The 25172-nt window shown below is 41.3% G+C and overlaps 2 protein-coding genes and 1 non-coding gene across 3 annotated transcripts in view; 1 reads left to right on the top strand and 2 right to left on the bottom strand.

Moving 5' to 3' along the window:
• Polr2b (RNA polymerase II subunit B) overlaps nt 1–5049 on the top strand; it is a 47639-nt gene extending 42590 nt beyond the window's left edge. Inside the window, exons 24-25 of the mRNA XM_026385882.2 lie at nt 3596–3791; nt 4575–5049. Coding sequence (XP_026241667.1) covers nt 3596–3791; nt 4575–4664 — 286 coding nt within the window. The 3' untranslated portion in view covers nt 4665–5049. The remainder of the gene's footprint in view (nt 1–3595; nt 3792–4574) is intronic.
• Igfbp7 (insulin like growth factor binding protein 7) overlaps nt 4959–25172 on the bottom strand; it is a 67833-nt gene continuing 47619 nt past the window's right edge. The window contains exons 2-5 of the mRNA XM_026385955.2: nt 13215–13324; nt 7042–7158; nt 6143–6269; nt 4959–5226 (exon numbers count right to left, since the gene is read on the bottom strand). Of these exons, the coding sequence (XP_026241740.1) occupies nt 5207–5226; nt 6143–6269; nt 7042–7158; nt 13215–13324 (374 nt within the window). The 3' untranslated portion in view covers nt 4959–5206. The remainder of the gene's footprint in view (nt 5227–6142; nt 6270–7041; nt 7159–13214; nt 13325–25172) is intronic.
• Nucleotides 8699–8802, bottom strand: LOC113182034 (U6 spliceosomal RNA). Its single transcript, XR_003300665.1, has one exon. It is a non-coding gene; the product is annotated as a U6 spliceosomal RNA (small nuclear RNA).

The following is a 25172-nucleotide window of genomic DNA, read 5'->3' as shown; positions in this document are numbered from 1 at the left end:
TTCTCAAATTTCTTGATCCTGTGACCCTAGAGAGCTTTTGTTCATGCAAGTCAGGTATATATTAATACTTATTATGTTAGAAATTAAAACTGGACCAGGTATGGTGGTACATACCTGTAATTCCAGGGACTTGGAGGCTGAGGCAGGAGGATTGCAAGTTCAAGGCCAGCTTTCACAATTTTAAAAACAAAAAGAGCTATAACAATTTTATAAAAATAAGGGATATAGGGCTCATTGTAGAGTGCCTCTGGGTTAAATCCCTAGTGCGAAGCAAGTGCTACTCTACTACTGAGCTTCAGCCCCAGCCCTGCAGTTATTTTCCAAATGTATTGAAGCATCATGATTGGTCATTTGGAAAATATTGGTTCATTGAGGTATACAGAATTTCAAATGTTGACACATTTCATTACACACACTTGTGTGTGTGTTAAAGAATTGCATTTGTTAATATCACCGCTGATGTCATTTAGAAAAGCCTTCACTGAGAAGTATGAAGCCTGTGGTTGTGGGTGGTTTTCTAAAATTCTGATTTTTTTTTTTGCTTAGGTCAAATTTTTAGTCATGATTTTCAACAGATGCTCAAAATTGTTATTGTTGGAGTGAAAAGTTCATTTTCTTTCATTTCTTTGTCTGCCAGATATCTAAGTTTGAATTAACATTGTTGGTGTGAATGTTGATGATAACATGGTTGGTGTCAGCTGGCTTTCAGGTAGAAAAAGTATGCTCTATGAGAAAAGTGACTTGTTCAGAATTGTGCAGGTGCTTTTCTGCCAAGACAGCCAACTTCATTATATAGCAGATGTGCTTTTTGAGGACTTCCTTTTTGTTTGGAATATTAAAAAGGGTCAGGTTTGATAATCATTTCTACTATTTCATTAAGGACATTCTTGGGCTGAGAATGTGGCTCAGTTGGTAGAGTGCTTGCCTGGAATGCGTGAGGCCCTTGTTTAAATACTCAGTACCACACACACACACAAAAAAGATTTTCTTAAGTAAAACTGACCTTTACTTAGAGTGCAAATACAACTATACAACTTCTGGTATAGTTGTATTTGCCTTGATTTGTGCTAAGGTGTCACTGGTTTTTATTCACTTTTACATCAGCAGTGCAAATATGAACACAGTGAAATAGGCAAATAGTACATTGTTAGTAGTATTATAGAAATACTTTTGACCCCCAGGCGGTCTACTGGTCTACTTTGAGAGACTCTGCTTTAAAAGATTAGTATATTTTAAAAAGACCCTAACCACAAAACCTTTTTAAAAATATTTTTTTAGTTGTAGATGGACACAGTACCTTTATTTTATTTATTTATTTTTAGGTGGTGCTGAGGATTGAACCCAATGCCTCATACTTGTGAGGCAAGCTGTCTGCCACTGAGTCACAATCCCAGCCCACAAAACCTTTTTAATATTATTAAATACTCAAAGAGTTCAAATGTGTAATTATTACATAATTCTTTTAAACTGTTTGTTGGTTTTTAATCAGGATGCAAATAAGGTCATGTTTTGCAATTGATGTTTCTTTTTTTTATTTTTTAGTTGTCAGTGGATCCTTAAAATATTTATGTGGTGCCGAGACTTGAACCCAGTGTCTCACAGCTAGGCAAGGGCTACCACTGAGCCCAATTCTAGCCCTAAAATTGATGTTTCTTAAGTTCTTTAAATAAAAAAAATAAATCTATAAGTTGACCTCCATCCTTTTCTTCTCTTAGGTTATTGAAGAAATGGGACTATTTTGGAGATTTTAATTAGTCTGGATTTTGCTGATTACATCTCAGGGCTGTGTTTTTTAATAAATAGCTAATTTGATCAAAAAGTTTGATATTTAGGGTTTGAGGTTTTTTGTTTTGTTTTTGTTTTTGTTTTTTTAAATGTACTGAGGATTGAACTTAGTGTGCAGTACCACTGAGCTATACCCCTAAGTTATTTTGAGACAGGGTCTCACTAAATTGCTGAGGCTGACCTTGAACTTATAATTTCCTGTCTCAGTGTCTCAAATTCCTGGAATTACAGGCATGTGCTACCATGCCTGGCCTCAGGCTTGAGATTTCTACAGTAATACCTCTTAGGTGGTATTATGTACTTCCAATGTCTGGTTGCCTTTCTTTTTATGATTTTAGTAGCTACTGATGATCATTGCCTTAAGCCCTTGATGAAAAAGGGATTGCAAACTGATGAGATTCTAATTTTTATCATTCCTTCTTCATTAGCTGGACTACTTCTCATTTTTCTTTAGCTAGTTACCTGTTATGTAGTTCTTATGGTAAAGGCAGGGTAAAGGTTGTTTAGCATTTTCCAAAGTTGAACAATGACTTTTTTTTTTTTTTTAAAGAAACACAGGGGACTCTTGTCCCAGAGGCTGTGATTCTGCCTATCAGGAGAACCTTTTTTGGGGGGGGTGGGGTACCAGGGATTGAACGCAGGGGCATTCAATCACTGAACCACATCTCCAGCCCTATTTTGTATTTTACTTAGAGACAGGATCTCACTGAGTTGCTTAGGCTTCTTGCTAAATTGCTGAGGCTGGCTTTGAATTCTTGGTTCTCCTGCCTCAGCCTCCGGAACTACTGGGATTACAGGTGTGCACCACCACACCTGGCTCAGCAGGAACTTTTTTTTTTTTTTTTTTTGGTAATACTATAATAAACCCATTGGTTTTATTTTATGTATTTTATGTTATGAAAATTGCCATCATCCACTTGTACAATGTGTTTCATTTCTGTGTTGGGGAAACCTGTTTTTCTATTACAGTTGCCAACATTGCTTTTATTTCAGGCTTTCCTTCCTGGGAATCTCATTCATTGAGAAGCTGCTTTGTTTAGATTGACTTTTTAATTTACTTTTGAATATACAGTTGAATTCTAGAAAGTTAAATGATAACATGATGAGCCTATACACTTTGTATTTTCTGAGGAAAATTATATGCTATACTTGAGATCTAATGTTATCTTCCATTTGGGTACCTTTTAATGAACATCAAATGTTGTTAGGCTTCTTTCTCTCCTACCAGGCAGAGAGAATGCTAGGTGTTTTAGTTAGCTATTTTGCTGCTGTGACTAAAAGATCTGACCAGAACAATTGTAAAGGAGGAAAAGTTTATTTGAGAGCTCAGGGTTTCAGAGGTCTTATTCCATAGAAGGCCGGCTCCATTTCTTGGGGCTCAAGGTAATGCAGAACATCATGGTGGAAGAGTGTGGCAGAGGGAATTGGCCTGCTTGGTGATCAGGAGCAAAGAGAGAGAGATATCCACTTGCCAGATACAAATATATACCCCAAAGCCATGCCCTAATTCCCACCTCCTTGAGCCACACCCTACCACTTCAGTTACCATTTAGTTAATCCCTGTTTAGGGGATTAATTCACTGATGGGTTAAGACTCTTACAACCCAGTCATTCCTCCTTTGAACCTTCTTGCACTGTCTCACACAAGAGTTTTTTAGGGACACCACATCTAAAGCATAACACTAGGATGTATAAATTAAAGCTGGATTCTCTTTGTTTACTAATATCATTCTTAACCTTTGCTGTTAGTCAAGGTGGTGTTTATAATTTAAGATAAGCACAAAATAATCTGATGTTTTCCCCTCAATAGTGATGGTGGCCTGCGTTTTGGAGAAATGGAACGAGATTGTCAGATTGCCCATGGTGCAGCCCAGTTTTTAAGAGAAAGATTGTTTGAGGCATCAGATCCATATCAAGTTCATGTTTGCAATCTTTGTGGAATAATGGCAATTGCTAACACCAGGACCCATACATATGAATGCAGGGGCTGTCGAAATAAAACCCAGGTGTGTATAGACTTGATCTTTTTTTCTTTTTAAGGAAAGGAACTCAGACTGTGGGCTTTTTTTAAAAAAAATTTTTAATTGTAGGTGGACACAATGCCTTATTTTTTTTTATTTATATGTGGTGCAGAGGATTGAACCCAGGGCCTCACACGGGCTAGGCGAGCGCTCTATGGCTGAGCTACAACCCCAGCCCCTGATCATTTTTTTAAGGATATAATCATGTCAGGCTGTTTATCCAGGCAGATTGAGTGTGGTGGGACAGATTGTCCTTTTCACAATTTTGGTAACATACCTCTGTGAGATGCCTAGTTTTTTTTTTTTTTTTTTAAATTTGTTCCAATTAGATATACATGATAGCAGAATGAGAGATGCCTAGTTTTAGAAGGAAAATATTTAGATTTTTCCAAGTCAGCTAAAGTTTGATAATCTATCCAAGTTGTTCATGTCTTTGAAATAATAAGGCGTTGCATAGGAATTTTAAACAATTTTTAACAATTTTAAACAATTTTTCTTAAACCGTTCGAGGAGGTGAATACAAATTGTGTCTGGCAAAAAAGCTACAAAACAACACAGTTCAAGGCCAGCCTGGGCAACATAGCAAGAAACAAAACAGCCTGCTAGGAGGAAGGAGCACCATGAAGCAAGGTGGCAAGATAGGTGGTCATTTCAGTGCTGCTCATTCATTTGCCATCTACAGTACCAAATCCTTAACCTGTTTCTCGGGTAGAGAAATGGGGTCACTTGCATATAGTCTGCTAATTACTATTTATTTTTTCTTTTCAGATTTCTTTGGTGCGAATGCCTTATGCTTGCAAGCTGTTGTTTCAGGAACTTATGTCTATGAGTATTGCACCTCGAATGATGAGTGTTTAAATCTTTTAAAGGATTCTCAACCACATTGTTGTAAATGTCCATGTCTTGCTGGGCACAGTGGTGCAGGACTGTAATCACAGCAATGTGGGAGGCTGAGGCAGGAGGATGGCAAGTTCAAGGCCAGCCTCAACAATTTAGCTAGACCGTATCTATCTACAAATAAATAAATGAATAAAAAGACTGAGGATGTAGCTCAATGTTGGAGCACCCCTGGGTTTTATCCACAGTACAAAAAACAACAACAAAAAAACCCTGTTTTACTTCTATGATATGGCTTTAAAAAATGACAGTGTATTGAGTTGCGATAGAAAGCATTTTATTTGTTTTGTTTAATGATATGCATGATTTTCTTCTGTAAATAGACAATAAAGTTTTGTAGATAGTCTTGATGTGTTGTCTTTAATTGGTATCCTGTGTTAAAACAAGTGACTATAACTAAAGCATTAGTGAATTGGATTAGAGAAACTTGTTACTAGGCAAGAACAGGGTTGTAGTTATTTGTGACTACTTTTAGCTCTTGTTGAGTAATATTTTTTTTAGGTTTATAGTTCAGCACCTTCACCTGTTAAAAAGATAAAAAGATAAAAATTAGTTGCATGTATTGACATGGTTGACTTTCTAATTAGCATTTAGTTCAGTGTTTCCAAATAAATAAAGATGCTAAAATGCATAAATAAAGGGTTAGGCATGGTGATTTGCACTTTTTGTCCCAGTTACTTTGGAGGCTTTTGCAGGAAGGTCTCTTGAATCTGGAGTTCAAGGCCAGCCTGGGCAACATAGCAAGACTCCATCTCTTAAGAAACAAAACAAAAACCTTGGGATAAGGGATATATTGGGTAATAGTATAAATGATATGCTGAGGTCCTCCTGGGAATTTTAGCTATACAATGTTAGATGTGGAAGGCAGTTCTGCTGTATTGCTCCATGTACAAAAGAGGACCTTATTATAGGCCTGGAAGAGCACATTTCACAAACACCATGTTGAGGTCCAACAAGGTTAAGGAACTTAGCTTCGTGGTCCAGCTCTTATTAAAAAATAAATGCCATGTGGATAGAAAAGATTATGGGAAATACAAGCAATTCCAGTCAGGTTTGAGTTTTGACTCTACTTGAAGATAAGGTGAAAGCTTCTAAGTCATAATATTGGCCTTCATCAACCATCCAAATACTCTTTTGGAACCATGTATTCTACATTTTAATGGCATATTTAATGCCCTTGGGGATTCCTGACTTTACTGAATTTTTATTAATAGTTTTTTTAAAAAAATATTTATTTAGTTGTAGATGAACACATAGTATCTTTATTTTTATGTGCTGCCTAGGATCCAACCCAGTGCCTCACACTTGTGAGGCAAACACTTTCCCTTGAGCTATAGTCCCAGCCCCCTAATGATATGTTTGATGCTTTGATTCTTGGTTCTGTTTATTAAGCAAATCACTAGTTATTCTTTCAAGTGGCTGTGAGATTGATTACATACCTTTTTTCACTGGTATTTCATGTAAAGCATCAACCACTGTAATTTTTGCTGATGCAGAAGCCTGTCCTTGGGAATTGGATGCATGGCACTCATATTCTCCAGCATCTTCCTTACTTAGGGGAGATACCTGTGGGGAGAAAAAGGATCTTTAGTTATTCTGTGGTGGTCTTTTTTTTTTTTTTTCCTTTTAGTAGCTTCCATTATATCATAGTTTCCTAAGATGACCAAAGAATTTTAGTAAAGATACTATTATAAGTAGTGCAAGTCCTGTGCTGGAAGACTTATGGTCTGTTGAGAGGATTCATACTCTGAGGAAATGTCATGGGCAACTTTTGAAATATTGTTGAAAAACTAGATAGGTGCACATACCAATGTTAGGGAAACCTTGATATTTCTAAGTAGTATCTGAATATCAAATGTAAAGTAAAATATTCATTAGTCACTATTCAATTAAAATAATGCTTGGGTCATTTAGTTTCCCGTAAGAATTTTGCTTTGAACTTTTTTTTTTTAATATTTATTTATTTATTTTTTTTTAGTTCTCGGCGGACACAACATTTTTGTTGGTATGTGGTGCTGAGGATCGAACCCGGGCCGCACGCATGCCAGGCGAGCGCGCTACCGCTGAGCCACATCTCCAGCCCCTTGCTTTGAACTTTTAGGAAAAAATTTTTTGAGTTCTCATTAATTCATTGGTTGTTTCTAAAACATCCAGTCAACTTCAACTCTTCTTTTATTTAGTTCCCTTTGAAATGGGTCCAGTGACTGACTCCTTGGTCAGGCTGTTCCAGAGATGTGGAAGAGGAAGTACTTTTCAGGCTGGCAGGACATTGGTTACCTTTACCAGGGCTGAGTGTCGAATCCTAAGAACAAAATTCTTGCCAGCTCTTGGTACTCACCAGCACCCAGCCAGTTACTTCATGCTTTTCTGGGCCACCCCGGGTCTGAATGGCCAGGTTGTCCCGGTCACCAGGCAAGAGTTCTGTCCTTTGAACTCCATACTGACCCCTTTGTACCTGCAAAAACACAAGGAAAGTCAGCTCTCTGCATCAAAACATCAACTTGGAAATGACTACATTTCCAAAATTGCTCTTGGTGGTCATCAGACATTCTCATTGGGTTAAACCCAGCACTTTACAAGTTCCCTTTACCCAAATACTTGTAAAACAGAAGTCCTCTTAATTCCTCTATTCCCCTATAAGCAGCATGTTTTAAACAAAAATAATGTGCTTCTCTACACGCTTGGAGAATGTACGAGGCCAGCCTTTCCTGCCACTGGCTGCTATCACTCACCCAGGCCCTTAGAAATCCTGCTCCTCGGTACTGGGCCTTTCTTGCCTAACAGGCCATGTTAGACTGACAAACTGTCATCTAGTGCTAGTTTGATGCTTGGGGTCCTTGGGGGCTCTTCCTGTAACAGCCTAATGAATGGATAAATAGTAGCTAGAGTCCAAAGCTAGTTCTATTACTTTGTTCGGAGGGCTAAGTATTCATCAAATGATTTACAGAGGACCTGAGGTCAAAAAGACCTGTCAAATACATGCCACTATTCTTGTTCTCTTATGGCAAAACTTGCTGCCTATTTCTGTGCATGTCATGATGGGATTCAGAAGATGAGTTAAGAGGAAATTCAGTTGGTTTAATGAATATCGTCCTTACTTTCCCCTTCATCTTAAAGTTTATTATATAAGCTTTGGAAAATACACAGAAGAAATTTACTTGTAATCCCTCCATGTGTACTCCTTAGCAACTCAGAGTACCCAAAATTTTTAAGTTTTTTAAAAAAAGGTACAGGAAGTAATGTTTGTTCATTTTATCCTAGGCCTCTTTTAAGAACCAAGTGAATGTTTACTGTTAGTATCTTTGTAATTAGGAAGGATTTACAACATCAGAAAGGTAGTTTCCTTTTAATTTTCTTCTATGCCAAAGCCAGTTAATTTTTTTTAAATGGAATTTCCCCACATTGCCACCATTAGAAAAAACCAGATAATTCAATATCTTTCTCTCATGAATGCTATAAAGACAAAACAGATAACTGGAATGTTTTGCCTTCAGTTCTCCAAATAGCTGGTAGAAACAGCAGCTTTTGAAATAGTTACTTAAAAATGGTCTTGGGGCTGGGACTGAGGCTGTAGCTCAGTGGCAGAGCACTTGCCTAGCATGTGTGAGGCACTGGATTTGATCTTTAGCACCACATGAAAATGAAACAAAATAAAGGCATGCTGTCCATCTACAACTACAAAAAAGAAAAAAAAAGAAAAAAAAGGTCTTGGAGCCGACAGTATAGCTCAGTGGTATACTGTGCTTGCTTAGCATGTGCAAGGACCAGGGTTTGGTCCCCAGCACACGCAACACAACACACATGTTAATAATAATTCTTAATATTTTGGGATAAGTATTAATTTGATTCATGGTTAAAGGTAATATCTCTGGCTTTTATTTATGAAATCCCAGAATCATAAAAAATTGGGAGGGGATTTGCTTTTGAAAAATATATTTTAATGTTTTGGGAAAGTGAAGATAAAAAACATATTCATCTTTTTTATTAACTGGTAAAAAAATATGGAATGCTTCATGAATTTGCACGTCATCTTTGCACAGGGGCCATACTAATCTCTGTATCCTTCCAATTTTAGTATATGTGCTGCCAAAGCAAGTACTCGTATAAAGGTTTTGTGTGTGACCAAAACAAAAACACTTCAGCACAGATATATACTGGATCTTAGCAACTGAGTGGTTGATCCTTAGATCATGTAGCGCTTAGTAAAAAGCATTTTGTGCTAATTAACCCAATCCACTATGCATGGAGAAATTGTTCTTGTTCAACACAATATTTAACAGGACTCATAATGTTTTTTAATTAACACATTATAAAAAGTTATACACCATGTAGAAAACATGGAAATGCCTGGAATTTTTATGTGGCAACTCTCCCTTACTTGAATAAGTAGAGTTTAAATGCTGACAAATATGTATTTTTTCTACTTAAAAAATGATGCAGCCTGAGAAAAGTGGTTTCTAAGACAATTCTGAAGATATTCAATAGGCTGGAAGTGGCTCAGAGTCTTAATGTTGAAGTGCAGGCAGGAGAGACTGCCTTGTCAATCACCATGGGAGGCTGACCCATGAAGTTATTTCAGCCTTTCTGGTTGTACTTTAGTTACAACAAAGTCTTCCTGAATCCTGTTATTGTAATGAGCAATAAATAAGACAAAGTTCCAGTGTTTATAGAATCAGGTTAGTCTGATTCTTGTAGGTTAAAAGATTTCAAGAGTTTGCCGATTTCTGGGAAACTTTAAAGGACATTTATGTATTATAGAACATATTTGCTTTTTGGCAAATCTTCAGAAGAGTTTTATGATGAAATAGAATGTGCATCTCTGTTAAAACATTCAAATCCCTAGTCGCTGTAAACGAATAAAAGATGAAACAGCTGTCTGGGAAAAAAAAATTTGTAATACATGATCAAGGGTCAACATCTTAAATGTAAAAAAGCCACAGGCTGATTGTAACAAGGAACACTGCAATATAAAGTGGGCAAAAGGCAAATGAGAGGGTGGTTCAGAGATGAGAAAACCCAGACATGAAAATCTTCTTAATGTAGTCAAGAAGATGAAAGCAATAATGAGATGTATTAACCCAACTGAAAAGGGAGTTATTCAGTTCTGGGTGGCTGCAGGGAAATGGCACCCCCCCACACACACTGCTGGTGAGAGTGACTTACTGCCATCCTTAGATAGTAATTGGACAATGTCTATTAAGACGAACACAGGTAGTTTGACCTAGTCCTGTAGCTTTGGGGGCATCTACCCTAAGGAAATGGAAGCAATAGTGTATAGGAGATGTGTACTAAGATGTTAAGGGAACATTGCTTAAGATGTAAAAAAAAAAAAAAATGAAAACAATACAGGAATGGTTTAATAAATCATGGCCCCTCCATCTGTGGAATATTATAGCTACTGAGAAGAAGGCTTAAGGGATGTCCATGAAGTATTTATTGAGAAAAGCAAATCCAAACGAATCTATTAGCAGACTGTTTTCATTTTACCGCTCATGCTAGGGGGTATGTTTTTGTATGTTTGAAAAGGGGAAGAGAAGGGCACAAACCAGGGCAGTTCACATTGGGTATTTATTTCAGGGGTCGGCAGAGGAGGGATTATGAAATCTTTCTTTATATATCTTTGGATATTTCCTCTCTTATCATTATCACTGTGTTTAATTAAAAAAAAACCAACAACATTCTTAGAGGCTATTCAAGCCATAATCTAAAGAAATGTCCAGACAGGAAAAGAATTAAATGGACAGCCTCTTAGAAACCTCCATGTCTGGAAGAAGTTAAATTTCATTGCATTATCTCAGACTTACAGATAAGTCTGGTCATATATGGCTATTTCAGTTCATGTCCCCATTTAAAAATATTGCTCATGGGTTTGCTGAGAAGGTGCAGAATGGTTAATGGCAGGAATGATCAAAACAGCCCACTCACCGGGCTGGGACCCCCACAAAAATTGCTGCTGCAGCCTCCTATGGCTTAGAGAGAAGTCATTTGTGTCCCCTAGTACTGCTGCTGCTAAATCCTTGAGTCACAAAGAACACTGCCTTCTCTGAGTCAGGTGCATTGTTTAATAAGTAAGGATTCTAACGTTCACTTCTATCCAAAGGATTCTGTGCTTAAATTGGATTTGAAATAATATATGATCTTAAATCTGTCTGTATTCTTCATGGCCTGGTTTCAGGAGAGCGGAGAGAAACAAATGCCTGTTTGATTATCTAGGTCAGTGACTTCCTCAGTTTTTGCCATGGCCTAAAGAAGAAGTACTTTTCACCTGGTCATTTGGGATATAGGAAAGTTTTACCAAAAAATACCTTAATATGCCCTAACATATTTTCTGTACTCTTTGTCTTTTTATTTTATTTTTTTTTAAAATAAGAAAATGCTGGTTGTGATCCCTGCACCAATTCCAGGACTCACTAATGTGAGTCATGGTCTGCAGTTTGAAAGCTTTTGCTTTAGGTCATGCAAGTGACCTCACATCATGAAGGCAAAGGAAATCAGTGGAGCGTTATGGTTGGGCTTTTGCTCCTTTCTAGCAAGATTTGAGAAAACGTATTTTGTATGTTTTTCCGTCTACCTTTACTCCTTCCCTTCCCTTCACTCAGCCCTCTCCATCGATCTGTCCCATACAGTTCCAAGGCAAATTGTTCCCTGGTACGTGTGCATGATAGCTGGGGCATGGCAGAGCAAGGACTGAAGATATTACTCTCTGACAAGATTTGGCAATAGGATTCTATGCCCCAGGATACTCGGGCACTCTGGTTTCTCTTGTGTAACTATCCCTAGGGAGCTGTAGAAAACTGCAACAGAGCTTTTTATGGGAATTCCCTTCACACTTTGGGAATCCACCTCTCCACCCACAGGGCAAACCAGTGAGATCCAAATAAGTAATGAGGAATGTCGGCAGCTTGTGCAGTAGAGGCAAAGGAACACATTGGGGCTGCGTTTCTTCTCTTAATACCCTCCTTTTAAAAACAGATTTTTTTTAATTGAGGTTAAATTTCATTGCTTCCTAAAACAGGAGTTTCAGCTGTAAAGGGCAGTGTAGTACAGCTGGTGTTGTCTACCCACCCCTAGGCCTCAGGCATTTTCTGGTATCTCTACTGGGACTCTACTCAAACCAGGTGCTTTCTCGGTGGCCACATTCTTGTGGCCACGTGGGGGCGCCAGAGGCTGGCAGGTGACCCGACCTGTTCAAACGCTTACAGAGGGATTTTTGCATTGCAGCAGGGCAAACCCTTTCTTTCCTCTGGGTTTTGTCCTGCCTGGCTGTGGTACCAGAGGTGGGTACCAGAGGTGGAACCCAGGGCCTCACGCATGCTAGGGAAGCACTGAGCTAACACCCCCAGCCCACAATAGCGTTTTTCAATCTGGGGTGAAGTTTTCCCCCCAGGGTACATTTGGCAATGTTAGGAGATTTTTTTTTTAATATTTATTTTTTCGTTTTAGGTGGACAATATATTTTATTTTTATGTGGGTGCTGAGAATCGAATCCAGTGCCTCACGCATGCTAGGCGGGCGCACTACCACTTGAACCACATCCCCAGCCCCAAAGGAGATATTTTTAATTGTCACATGAGGACAGTGGAAGGGTGCTATTGATATTTAGTGGGTTCAGGTCAGGGATGCTGCTAAACATCTTCCAAAGCACAGGCAGCCCGCACAACAAAGAATTATCTGTCCCCAAATTGCAATAGTGCTGAGGCTGAGAAACCCTGGCTTATAAAGAACCCGGCTGACCTGGTGGAAGAACTCACATTCTTTATTTTTCCATTTGGAAAGTCTTTTTAAAGCTTATTTGTTAAAAATATCATGGTTTTCCACTTGCAAGTAGCATTCAGCAAAATTCAAATAGGAGAAAAATCTTTCCTTTGATGTTCCTCCCTTGTTCTTTTTTAAATGCTCTGTTCTGGAATAGACTCTCCTGTCTCTAACAGGACCCCGTGGCACCTCACTCCTTCCACCCACTCCCATGTCCTTAACATTTACTCATCCTATTTTCCAACATGTGGGAATCTGTTAAGAATAATGCAGGCTCACAAAGCTTCCTTTAACTTCTTGGCCAGACCCCTGACCTCCTCCTTATAGAATGTGAACAAGGTCTCTCAGCAGACAGGATCCAAAGGAGTCAAATGTTGGGGACCTCAGTCTTAAGTGAGGAGACTGATGCTTTGGCAAATAGTTGGGGGATCCACTTTTGGGCAGAAAGAGAGGAATTCACACTCTTAACCATTATGCTGCCGTCTCCCCTGCGTGCAAACACACGCATACACACAGACGGGATAGGTCAAGGTGCTCAGTGTTGTTGTTTTTCTGGTTTCTCAGGCTCCCTAGCAAAAGTAGGGCAGGGCCTGTTGTGGAGGTCAGTAAAATATTCGCTGTCTCAGGCTGCTGTGTTCTGCACTCTGAAGAAATAGCAGGGAATGGGCCTGTAGAGGATTTCACATGGCTATGGTCCCTGGGCAGTGTGAGATAAGTTTGTTACCCTAGGATCTTCCAGAAATCTGTGCCACTGACCTTGTTCCAGATGAGAACAGGGGTTGGGATTCCGATGACCTCACAGCTCAAGTACACCTGGGCACCAGTGACATTCCAGATGTCCTTGGGTGGCGTCACAATGGAAGGACCTACAAGAGAAGGCACAAAGCCAAACCAATTTTTTAATAGCTCTGAACATTATTTGGCATCTTAGGAGCTAAATATTGATGTTTATGAAGCTGTCTTCTCTGAGGATATTTGAAATAAATTTCAAAGACTAGTCTGGCTTCTTCCTGACACCAGTTCTAATTTGAGTCTCCACTTTGGGAATGCAAGAATCTTAACAAGCAAACCAACAAAAACAATTAGGAAGAAAAATCTGTTCTTTCCCAAACTGTGCTTAAATGTGTTTTAATTTACCAGCTGTTTTGCATTATCTGGGATTTTTCCATTAATTTTAGTTCCAAAAATTTAATGTCTTCTTTCATTTGTTTATCAGTATGTCTATTTCGGGGGAGGGGGATAAACAACCAAACGCCCTTTGGGGAGTCAAAGGAAAAAAAAAATCTAAGAGGTTATTTCAAAGTGTGCTGAACACCCAGCCCTGACTCAGGAAGCTGAAGGTTGACAGGTACAAGGTAATCAGGTCCCCAGGGCACCAGGTCTTCATCAAGGAAGATGATAGAGGGTCTTTCTTCCAATGCAATTTGTAAAGAACAGTGACTGCCTATTGTGACCGGAACCCCAAGGAGAGGGCTCATTCCCAGAGTCCTCAGGGTCCAGGTCTCTGGTAGGGGACACAGTGAGTGGGGTCATCTTGAAGGTATGGCTTGAATGGAGTCAGCAGACGTAGAATGACACTTCCCCATGACCTTAATTCTGGAAGCCAGCGCTCACTCCCATAGCTCTCCTCAGGGAGGCCCTTACTCAGGTCAGCACCCACACTGTGCATCCTCTTACTACTGACTTGTCTCTCTGGTCACAGAGTTGGCAAAGTGTGATCCCTAAGCCAAATCTGCCCACCACCCCCCTCAGCCCAGTATTGTATTTTATAGGTTGTAAGTTAAGGCCCTTGCGCTTTTTAAATGGTTGGAAAAAAATTAAAAGAAGGCTGATATTTCATGGCATGTAAAAATGGTTTTGGTGTCTGTAAAATAAAGTGTCACTGGACACATCCATGACCACTTGTGCCACCATGGCAGGGGTCAGCAGTTACATCTGAGACCTGGTGGCCTACAATACCGGTGATCTAACCCTTCACAGAAGAAATTTACCAACTCTTGCTCTAATCAACTGAAGGGAGACGGATGCCTAAATAAGATCAAAGGAGTGGCTCAGAACTTTAATCCTGGGGTATAGATGCCCATATACACTGGCTGATTTCTGGTTCAGCCCCGACACACGCACTTTTGGAGCAAACAGATGATATTGAAAGAGTGTGTGCTTACTACTGCTTCCTCCTCTGGAGAGGCCAGCTGCCCCAACATCTGGGGGTGGGGGGAGAAACATGCACTTATCTTTAGTGGTAATTACTATTGTACTTCTGTTAATTCTGAGCACCAGGGTCCAGCCATGAGGGACTATCCAAGAGACTTGAAACGGTCCACAGGGGAGAGGACATAGACTCAGAAAGAGCCCCTTGTGGCCTCTCCTCTGCTCTACACTGTTTCTCGAATGAATGAGTTAATTATTCCTTCTAAATGTCTTATCTTGGCGGCCCCCGGGGTCTTCTAGTCTAGTCAAATATCTAACTGCAAGGTCATCCCGCATCAGGGTCCTGGGAAAGGACAACCTCTCCTTCAGGGCTGGAAAGTTTTCTGGCATAATCAGCATTCAAAGGACATGAAGTCTCCCCTTTTGCAACAGGCTATTTCCAGCACATATTAATTTCTCAAAACAGAAAGGAAATGACCCCAGAAAGATTTTCCCACTCATCTAAAGTATTAGAAGTTTTTCTTTTTTTTTTTTTTCTTAAAATCCCTCAGGATATTTTTCTTCTTTTTCCCCCTTTGTAAGAATGCGCAAAACAATCAAAGTTTGAAAGCTCTAAATATATTTTCTGCTTCCTTCCCTTCAAACCGTAGGTCTGAATAGGAAGCATCTATCTTGACGCGGGGTCTTGGCTCTTCTGTTGCAATGGTGGATTTGGGGGCCTAGCTGTGCTCTATTTATGTATTTTTCTGGCTCAGTCTCAGATGTTTCCGAGTCTGAAGGCACAATACAGAACCAAGGGCTGGGCCACACCCTCTCCTGGGCTTCCTCCAGGGTCCTGGGATCCCCAAGGGCTTGGACACCACATCACCGGATCTGGCTGGACTTTGAACTACTTTCACCCTCGTCTCTGAAGGCCCCCTGCTGCTCGGTCCTCCTTCCCACACAGACTTGGCAGCCTGACCTCAAAGCTCAGGGGATCTCCAGGGATTGTTCTGGGAAGAATACACCAGTGTTCAGAGATTTGGAGGGGCTCAGGAACAAAGCTTCCTCTCACGTCTCAAAACCACACAAGGAATGCAAGGCGGTTTTGCTCTGAGGTTTTGCTTCACCTTGCAAAGTCCCACTTGTTTTAACCTGTGTTGGTCTCCCTAGTGGCAGCAGAGCTCTCAGTCTTGGTCAGGGGCAGCCTCTAGGCTGCACAGGGAAGAGCGCCAGCCTGGCACATTGTCAGAGACCTTGAACACAGGCCACGGATTTTCTCATGAAATTTTTTTTGTTGTTGTTCTAGGGATTGAACTCAGGGACACTCAACTGAGCCACATCCCCAGCCCTATTTTATATTTTATTTAGAGACATGTCTCACTGAATTGCTTAGCACCTCGATTTTGCTGAAGTTGGCTTTGAACTTGTGATCCTCCTGCCTCAGCCTCCCAAGCCCCTGGGATTACAGGCGTGAGCCACTATGCCCAGCTCCATGGAATAATTTTTAAGTGAATGTTCTTCATTTTAATACAGATCACTTTATCACGTTTTTTTCCCTCGTGGTTTGTGCTTTTTGTATCCCGTTTAAAAAACTTGCCTAGTCCTATTTTCTTCTACAAACCTTGCACATAAGTTCTTTTCTACATTTAGGTTTTGGTTCCTCTTGAATTAATTTCTGTGAGGTAGGTAGACATTTAATTGCTTCAGCACCATTTATTTAAAAACCATCCTTTTCCTGATGAATTGCTAATGCCTTTCTAGTAAATCCATTGACCATATGTGTGTGGGTCTGTTTCTGCACTCTATTCTGTTCCATTGGTCTGTGCATCTCTTCTTGCACCAGCAACCATAGTATAATGTAAGAATTAATTATGCTAAAATTGAAGCACTAAAGAGAGAGCAGACCTATTATTTCTCTCTCTCTCCAACCCTCCTATTATGTCAAGAATCAGAACATTCCAGGGAAGCAAGAATTTTTAAAAAAACACTTGAACCCAGGAATACTTAGAGCCATTCCAGGGGGTTCAAGATCCGGACAAACCAGGTTGTGAGGTCCCTTTTTTCTCTCCCAACCCTTGGAATCATATAAAATTTAGGTAAATGGGCTTAAGTCAACAGTTAGACAATTCTAAAAACATAAAGTAATTTGTCCATCTTACTACCAGGTTATGTCTAGAATTCTGCCAGAATCCTATACCATAAAAAAATCAGTATTATTTTCTATCTCCTGTGGGGTGATGATGGAAAGGCAGAGGAGGGAATGTGGGCTATTTCAAATATTCTTGAACAAAGGTTGGGCTCCATAGCACAATGAGAAGTTTCTAAACTGAATAATTTCTAAACTGATAAAAAATGCTGAACTATAAAATGGCCTTTAGGTTTTGAGACGTACCCTCTTGCAAAGGGAGGTCATATCAATGGATGATCAGGCAAATACTGGAGTGATCAATAGACCTCACAGAGTCGGTAGAGGCGGGTTGGCCTCAACTTGACTGTGTGACAGGGATCTGCAGCAGCCTGGCATTCTCTGCACTCACTTTGTTCTGAGCTGATACTTGGTATCTCCCTCCTGGGTTCTCCCTGTCTCTCTGCTGCCCACCTGGTCTGGAAATTCCTTGGGCATGAGCGGAGGGAATGGGGGGGGGACTCTTGATAAAAAGCAGAACACAGCAGCATTACAGAGAGCTGAGTGATGAACGCGGCGGGGAGGGAGGGAGAGGCTTCATGGTGACCCGCAGGAACTCCAAGAGCTTAAAGTCATGTGTGGAAGGATGAGAAGGTGAGAGAGCCATTGGCTGCTAGGCAGCCACAACAGTGCTGCACCCGACTCCAAAGCCCATCACCATGAATCCCACTGGGAAGCAACTTCACTGCTAACCATTCTCTTGAACTGCCTGTAGGTCCCACAGTACAATTCCGGAAAGTTCTGTTTTACCTAAGGGGAGCACTCAACTCTATAACTCTTTAACGAACAACCAAACAACTTCTCACCCTCTCCACTCTTTTTCTTTCTTTCTTTCTTTCTTTCTTTCTTTCTTTCTTTCTTTCTTTCTTTCTTTCTTTCTTTCTTTCTTTCTTTCTATTTAGTACTGGGGACTGAACTGGGGGGTGTGATTTGGCTGCCTTACTTCATGTCATGGGGGATGCTTAACCACAGAGCCACATCCCAGACCTTTTTAAAAAATATATATTTTAGCTGGGTACAATGGCGCACACCTGTAATCCCAGCAGCCAGGAGGCTGAGGCAGGAGAATCATAAGTTCAAAGCCAGCCCCAGCAAATGTGAGGCATTAAGCAACTCAGTGAGAGCCTGTCTTTCAAGATGGCTGCACTAGATCCAGAATTTATTTCTGTTTTTAAGGATAAAGAAAATTTTTAATTCACTCTGAGCTGATTTTCTCACACAAAACTTCAAAATTGATTATTGAATTGAGGCCAGACCAAGAGTTATGACACTGCCATCTAAATCAGGCTCACTGTTTGGATTCCAATTAAAACAAGTCACAGGATTTTTTAAATGTATAGGGACAGACACCAAGTTAGGTCCAATTATTTGTTTATTCTTGCCTTTTTCCATTAAGGACTTTAGTCTGCTCGAACATCTGTCTAGAAAACATCCTGTCCGTAGAATTCTGTCCACTGTCCCTCTCTGTCGCCTACTCACCCAGACATCTGCAGGGAGCAACCACACTGCCCATAGTGCTGGCTGGTGCAAGGAACCTCTGCCCTAGGTTTCCCCACGTCAAACCCATCTGGAGTTTTCTGTTTCACATGACTGCCTCCGAAAGAGGCTCTCTTGTTTTATTCTCTTACCTTACACAACTCATTTAATCCTCATTTAGTCTTTTCTCAATCTTTTAATTCTTTCCCAAAGTCAGTGTCTATCTTCCAAGCTCATTTTCTTGTTCCCCTATTTTTGATAACTCTTACTCGATACTCTTACATAGGCTTTTCTTTGTAATTATTCAATGAAGGGAAAGAAGAATAAAGAGGAGAGGGAGGAAGTGGAGGAGGAGAAGAAAGAAAAAAAATGATATAAAGTAAGGCAGCCAGATCCTAAATGAAGTTGTAAGAAGAAAGGTTTAAGTTTGGAAGGAAACTAAAATTCAATTTCTTGAGTCAGCGACACCTTAATGCTACCTAGATGCAGACAGAGGCCTCTTATGGAATCTCCACCCAAGTCTTCATCCTCCTCCTTAGCCCCTTTTAATTGTGTTCTAGATAACTGACCCACAGACTACCAGATTTCTTTAGAAACATTCAACATTAATCTAGGTATACTATATCCTGAGAAACACTAAAGTTATAGCAAAAGCAAAATTGCAGAAGCATGGATTTAAATTTGGAATATTTCAACTTGGTTCTGAAGGGGCTAAGAAGGGGAGTTCTCACAAAACACACAAATGACATGAGAAAAAGACCTTAAAATGGAAGATCTTGAATTTGGCCAGCAATTCATTCAAGTTGATTTCATATAAAGTTGTAATAGAGAGGACAGAGTTAAAGTTCATTATCCTATAATAGGAACAGGAAGGGATAATGCTAACAACATATGTGAACAATTTCCTAGTCTTTTGTAGAGCACAAAGCCCTTGCCCGCCATGACCTGAGATGTCTCCATCAGGCTACTATTAAAAAAGAGACAGAACTCTCTGGGGAGAGAATGCTTGGCTCTGGACTCTTGCCAAATCCTAGATGCTTAGACAAACACTTTAGTCATTTTTACAGATTAAGAAACCAGGCCAGGGCTGGTCTTGAGTGTGGGAGTGAATGCACCTATCATGAATGTCCCAGAGTACAGCTGCCAGGTGTCTTGACCGATATCCTTAAGGTTCTGAGGTTCCACTGCCTAGCTCTGGAGTCTTGAGTCCAATGTGTCTCCTCATCTACCAGTGTGACTCGGAACAAAATTCATTTCCAAGAGATGAGAAAGCAGAACTTACAAAGAAATAATCAGTTACCTACTTAGCCAATATTTTAATCTAGAAGAGCTAGGTAGAAGATGTCAGGAGAAGTCAGGTTTTTGAAGCTGAATATAGTCCACAGAGCCTAGGAAGTGGTTAAAAATAAAATTCTCCCCAAACGTAATGTTTATACTTCAACATTATATTCAGCTATATATGTTTTGTTTTATTACTTTTCTCACTTCCTCCAGCATCTCTAATTAAAAAATTTTTTTTTTTAGTTGTAGATGAACACAATACCTTTATTTTATTTTTAGGTGGTTCTGATGAAACCCAGTGCCTCACATGTACTAGGTAAATGTTCTACCACTGAGCCCCAGCCCCAGCCACCATCATCTCTAATTTTTTAAATCTAAAAACTCACTCTCATCTCTACCCAAGATCTCTCTCTGCTCCTGATAGTCCATCCATCATTACGTGCTCATTACCATTTCCAGAACCTTTGCTTACACTGATGTACTTGCCTCCTTGGACTGTGTCCTCCCTCCTCTTATCTCTTGCCTATTCCATTTTCTTTATTTGAGGTTTTAAAATTAAAGTTTCATCTTTCTTTCACAATTTAATGTCCCAGTTCCCACTTATTTCTGCTCCGGGTTCGGAGTTTGTTCCATACAGCTTAGTGCATCATTGTTCCCTAATGTTATTGCTGCCAGGCTGATTAAGCACACCAGTGTTCTGATGGAGTCAGAACTGAGCCAGGAACTGGAAGGAGGGAGAGCCCAGACTACATGCAACAGGTAAAGCACATCAGCAACTTCCAAAAAACACAGTTAGTCAAACAGAGCTAAGAAGGTAGCTACCATCTTGAAAATGCACCAGTGTGCCAATGCCAAGTTATCTAACCAAACTGGGGTTATAGCTATGTCTTATTTATCAGCATGGGGATTATTTATCATGATTTTACTTAATCTTCCACTTGACTTTCTCTGGCCATAAGCAATGCTTCTTGGCTGCTACCCACCTACCAATCAACATCCTAGAGGATGCAAATGTATTTGAGCATCTATCACACAAAGCAAATCCCACGGTGAAGGGAGGTGTGTTGGGGAGAAAGACTCATCAATTATCCTCTCACCAAAAAGAAAGGATCTTGTGCCATGCTGGGTTCTATTTTTCATATTGTGGTGCTCACAGAAAACTTATGAACATGGCTGACATAGCTGAGGGTAGGACTTCTCCAAGTTAGGGTAGATTTGCAAACCACACTCAACTTGACTCTTAATGGTGCTCGGCCTTGGAATAGTTCATACAGAGTGTGTGCATTCTTACCAAATAAGGGGAAGAGGGGTTTAAGGAAGATTTCAGATGCCACATATGGAGCTAAGGAGTTCAGATAATTTGGCAAATGTCCCTCGATTGAGATGGGATTCCGATAACTCATTGAAGGGGAAAGGCCCAAACAAAAGTATAAAATGGGAAAAGAATAGTAGGAAGGCACTATGGCCAGGAGGGGGAAGGGGATGAACCAAGTAGAAACTTCCTGATATTAAATTAAGGGAAGCAGCAACTGTACAGCTAATTAAAGAGCAGAGTCATCTGCCAAGGCAAGTCATTTTGGAAACTTTCAGACATGGTATGATGTAGCAGCTGAACCTTGTATGGGAATCTAGCACTGTCTCAGAGAACAACAAGGAGAAGAGAAGAAAGTACTAAATCTTAAGCAGTATAGGCCAGATTCAATTCAGAGATTCAAAATTCATATGGTTATAGGAGCCACTACTAGTCATTTACACTTTAGTCTGAATGAAGAATCAACAGTTTATAATGATGGGATACTGCCAGACATTGTCTGGGGCAAAAGTGTACACAACTGCTTCATCTTCTGGAGAAATAAATTATTGGGGGCTGTCTGTCTCTCTGGAGCTAGCCTGCCTTCTCCCTTGAATGTGTATATTATCCCAAAAGATGTCTCTCCCTTGAGATTATCTGTATTTGCATTCCTCCTTGAATGTGTACCTACTTTCCTAAATAAAGTGTCTCTGGGAAAAAATCTATTTGGTTCGGGTGGTGGAAAGTCAGCACATTTAGACTATCAACAAAAATTGTTGGGGAGATGATAGACTATGGCCACTTTGGAGTATGGACTTTGGAATCGGGAATTCTGTTCTACCATTTCGGAGTCATGCAATATTGTCCAAGTTGATTTTACTTCTCTCAGTGTATTCATCTGTGAAACAGGTTAACGATATCTAAGAAATTAGATTATCAGAAGGATCAAACAAGATATAGCAATTAGCACAGTACCTGGCATGGGGTAAAATTCCCTAAACGAGCTTTTCTGCTGTTTATTTCAAAATTCCAGTGCATCTCTGAATGTGGGCGTGACATTACCCAGGTGGCATTTCAGGAGATGAGTTTGGATGTCTTTGCCACAGGATCGGGACAGGGTGGGGATTTTAAGGCCTAAATCAAGGTCGTAGTGATGGGAACTAGAGGAAAGAGAGATGAGAGAGCATTTAGAAAGAACTGACCCTGTCCAGGAGCCAGCTGGATGTGGGGGCACAGGATAAGTTCAAGGTTGTGGGCCTAACATTTTAGAGGACACTGCCACACCAGGAACAGAAGCAGAGATCTGAAGAAGGTGCTGGAATGGAGGGGTAAGGACTGACTTGGGATTGGCTCTGCTGAACTCCAGGGATCCCCTAGCAATGAGGATGGGTTGGATTCCATGGGGAGGGGAGGGGGGACTCACAGAGATACCAGTGGTGCAAACGCTGTGTGGCTTCCATGGTATCCCTGGGAAGGCCACGTGGGTTCCCTCTTGTGGAAGGAAGACAGCTTTGCTCTCCCTTTCCCAAGGGAACTCCCTCAACTTGCTGCTGACCACTCAGCCCATCCCACTCTGGCCTGGATAAGGCAGAGAAGTGGGTCACTAAGGTCGGGCTCAGCCTCCAGCCTCCCATTGCTGGGTGGTCTTCCCGAGGACAGGATTTCCATGATGGCGCAGCCCTGGTGACTGCGTACACGGACATGGTGAAGTGCATTTCCTGCCTGACTCCTGGTTGCCTCTGCACTAGACATCCCATTCTGGCTCCAGTCTTCAATGCTCCTTAGAGGACAGTTGTCTCCCTTTTCTCAAGCAGATAGTTTTCAGATGTCTTTCTTCAGAGGGTAAATCTTACAATCTTTCAAAATTATTACCAGAGGTTTGAACTAACCACAGGATATAAACAAAAGCTGCTTCTTACAGTTTGTTGCTGGCAAGAAAAATCTCAGTGGATGACATTTTTTGTATCTTTCCCCTTCTTTTGATGGATCTAGTATGAGAAAAAGTGGGGTACTGATTACAGGTCTGAATGCAGGCTCTGGTTACCACCCACAGGTGATTCTGGCACATGTGGTCTGGCGTCATCCTTGGAGGGACCCTGCATGTGGTAAACTGTTCAGGTGCCTGAGGTGCTGAACTCACTGGGAGGGGTGTAGCAGATGAGCTAATACAGGCCTGTGCCAGCAGCAATACCAAGGGATGGGCCAATTTATTGAGGAGAGCTCCACAGATGTTGGAATATCTAAACTACCATCGTATTACCAGACTGACAAATGTCCACACAAGTTAAATTAGCAGGCTAGATTTTCCTTGGTTGGAGCATATGGAAGAATTGACTTTATATAGAGTGCTTTCCTGAAGGGGCACTCCCTAGTTACCAGGGTGTTTCTTCTTCATGGTAATGTAGCCTTGGAAATGCTTTCTTTCTGCCAATCCTGGGCCTGTTCTGTCTGGACTATGACTCACCTTAAATCCAACATATTAAAATTTCTGGTCACTTTTTTTTCCTCCCTGTTCCACAAGCACTAAATTGGGAGGGGATATTTCCACAGGAGGGTGCTTATCGCTAGACCACTGGAAGGGCCCACCTGATTCTTGGATTCCTAGAAGCCTAGATGGTGAGTGCCCCAGGAGGCTGCGTCTGAGTCCGTGCCCAGGCCTGTTTTCCCTGGCATCCCCAGGCCTGGGGGGAATGAGCAGGCTTTCAGGAGGATCTTTTCCCGAGGCTGGAGGCTCATCCATCCTCAGAGCTTCGTCTCCAGGCAGAGGCTCTGGATTGGCCAACAAGGGCTGCAGTCTGGTTAGAAATCGACATTCTTACACCGGGCCCCTGAGGAGAGGAATGTACAGGACTCCCAAGTAGCCTTCAACTTTGGGAGCGTTGGACTTGCTAAACTTAGTAGAGAACTCAAGAAGGCTGAGGCCTGAATTCCTGGAGTACCAAGGAGAAAAACATCCGGGTGTTTAGTAGAAGACTGATGTTCCTCTGCTGAGAACTAGTAGAAAAACCCTGGGCACCACTTTCTGCCCAAGTATGAGATTCCTGGCAAATTCTCCATGTCACACTGGCATCTCTGGAAGCAGTCTGAGGGGTATGACAGTGCAGTATTATCTCAGATGAGGACTTACCAGAGGCTTGCTTGGTCTCTGGCTTGGAAAAGACCTTGCAAAGGGTTGTCTGCAGAAAATACAGCTGGGCACACGGAGCCCACAAGAGAAGTTCCAGCTACCTGGCCAACTTCCTGCAGGATCTTAACCAGGGCTGCCAATCTTGGCCGCACACTGGACTCACCTGGGTGTGTTTAAAAAACACCCAAGGCTGGGCCACCTGCCCAGAGTCTCTGTGGGTGTCGGGTCTGGCACTGGGAGTTAAAAAACTCCCAGGTAGAAGCACACAATTAGAACATGGCTTTAGGGCAGGACATACTCAGATGGTGAGGAAGACAGTCAGGTGGAAAGTTAGAGAGGAGGAGAGGAGTGATTTGGAGAAATAAGGGCCCTGGGTATTTGGAGGTGGTGGGAGGCCAGGTACAACAGAGAGGTGGTTCTACCTCTTAAATCTTTGGGTGTAATTTAAAACCATGCTCCCTGGGGACCCCGTCTTTGCTCATTTCTTGTCAGGTCACCTCTATGAGGACACATTGGATCTGGCTTTGAGGGGGCGAGGGGCAGGATGAGATGAGGGACCTGTGTGAGTAAGGACCCCTAGGCGTCCACGGACAGCCTAGGGCCAGCTGGCTGCTGCCGGGCATGTGGCCTTGGTACTTGGGGATGTTTTACCCTCTAGCCCAGCCTTGATTTCGTTCAGCACTTTCATGGTTACAGCCGCCTGCCTCCTTGGCAGACAACTCCAGACATGAATCAGCCCCGCATAACTGAGCTCCCCCTGTTCTCCATGTATTTCCCCTCCCAGCCTGTTCCCTCTGGTTATTTTCTGTACCCTTTTGTGATGTCCATAGACCCCAAATCTCTCAGTTATTTGCCCCAAGTCACATCCTTTGTTTATCTCCTCTTTGCTGAGTGTTTTCAGATTTTTCTCCCAGCTTCTTGATAAGATTTGGTATTTCTTCTCCCATTTTCTATAATTTTTACTCTTGCCCTAAGGCTCAACCTGGAACAGAACAGCCCTCTTTTTTCTCTTGTGGGCCAATTCTTGTGTGTCCTGGATACTTACGAGGAATGCTCCTGTATGCTTGCTTTGGGTGCCTCTGTGACCTTACTGGGTGCTCCAATACAAAACAGTTTTTCTGACTCCTGAGAGGAATCTCATACTATAGAAAGTGCTAGATGTGAGCACATCTGTGCTTGGAAGAGCTAGTTGTTCAATGAAGTTCAGAAGGGCCAAATATT

Source organism: Urocitellus parryii, chromosome 10, assembly GCF_045843805.1.
Source record: "Urocitellus parryii isolate mUroPar1 chromosome 10, mUroPar1.hap1, whole genome shotgun sequence".
Classification (NCBI taxonomy): domain Eukaryota; kingdom Metazoa; phylum Chordata; class Mammalia; order Rodentia; family Sciuridae; genus Urocitellus; species Urocitellus parryii.
This window is presented reverse-complemented; position numbering and strand designations above follow the sequence as displayed.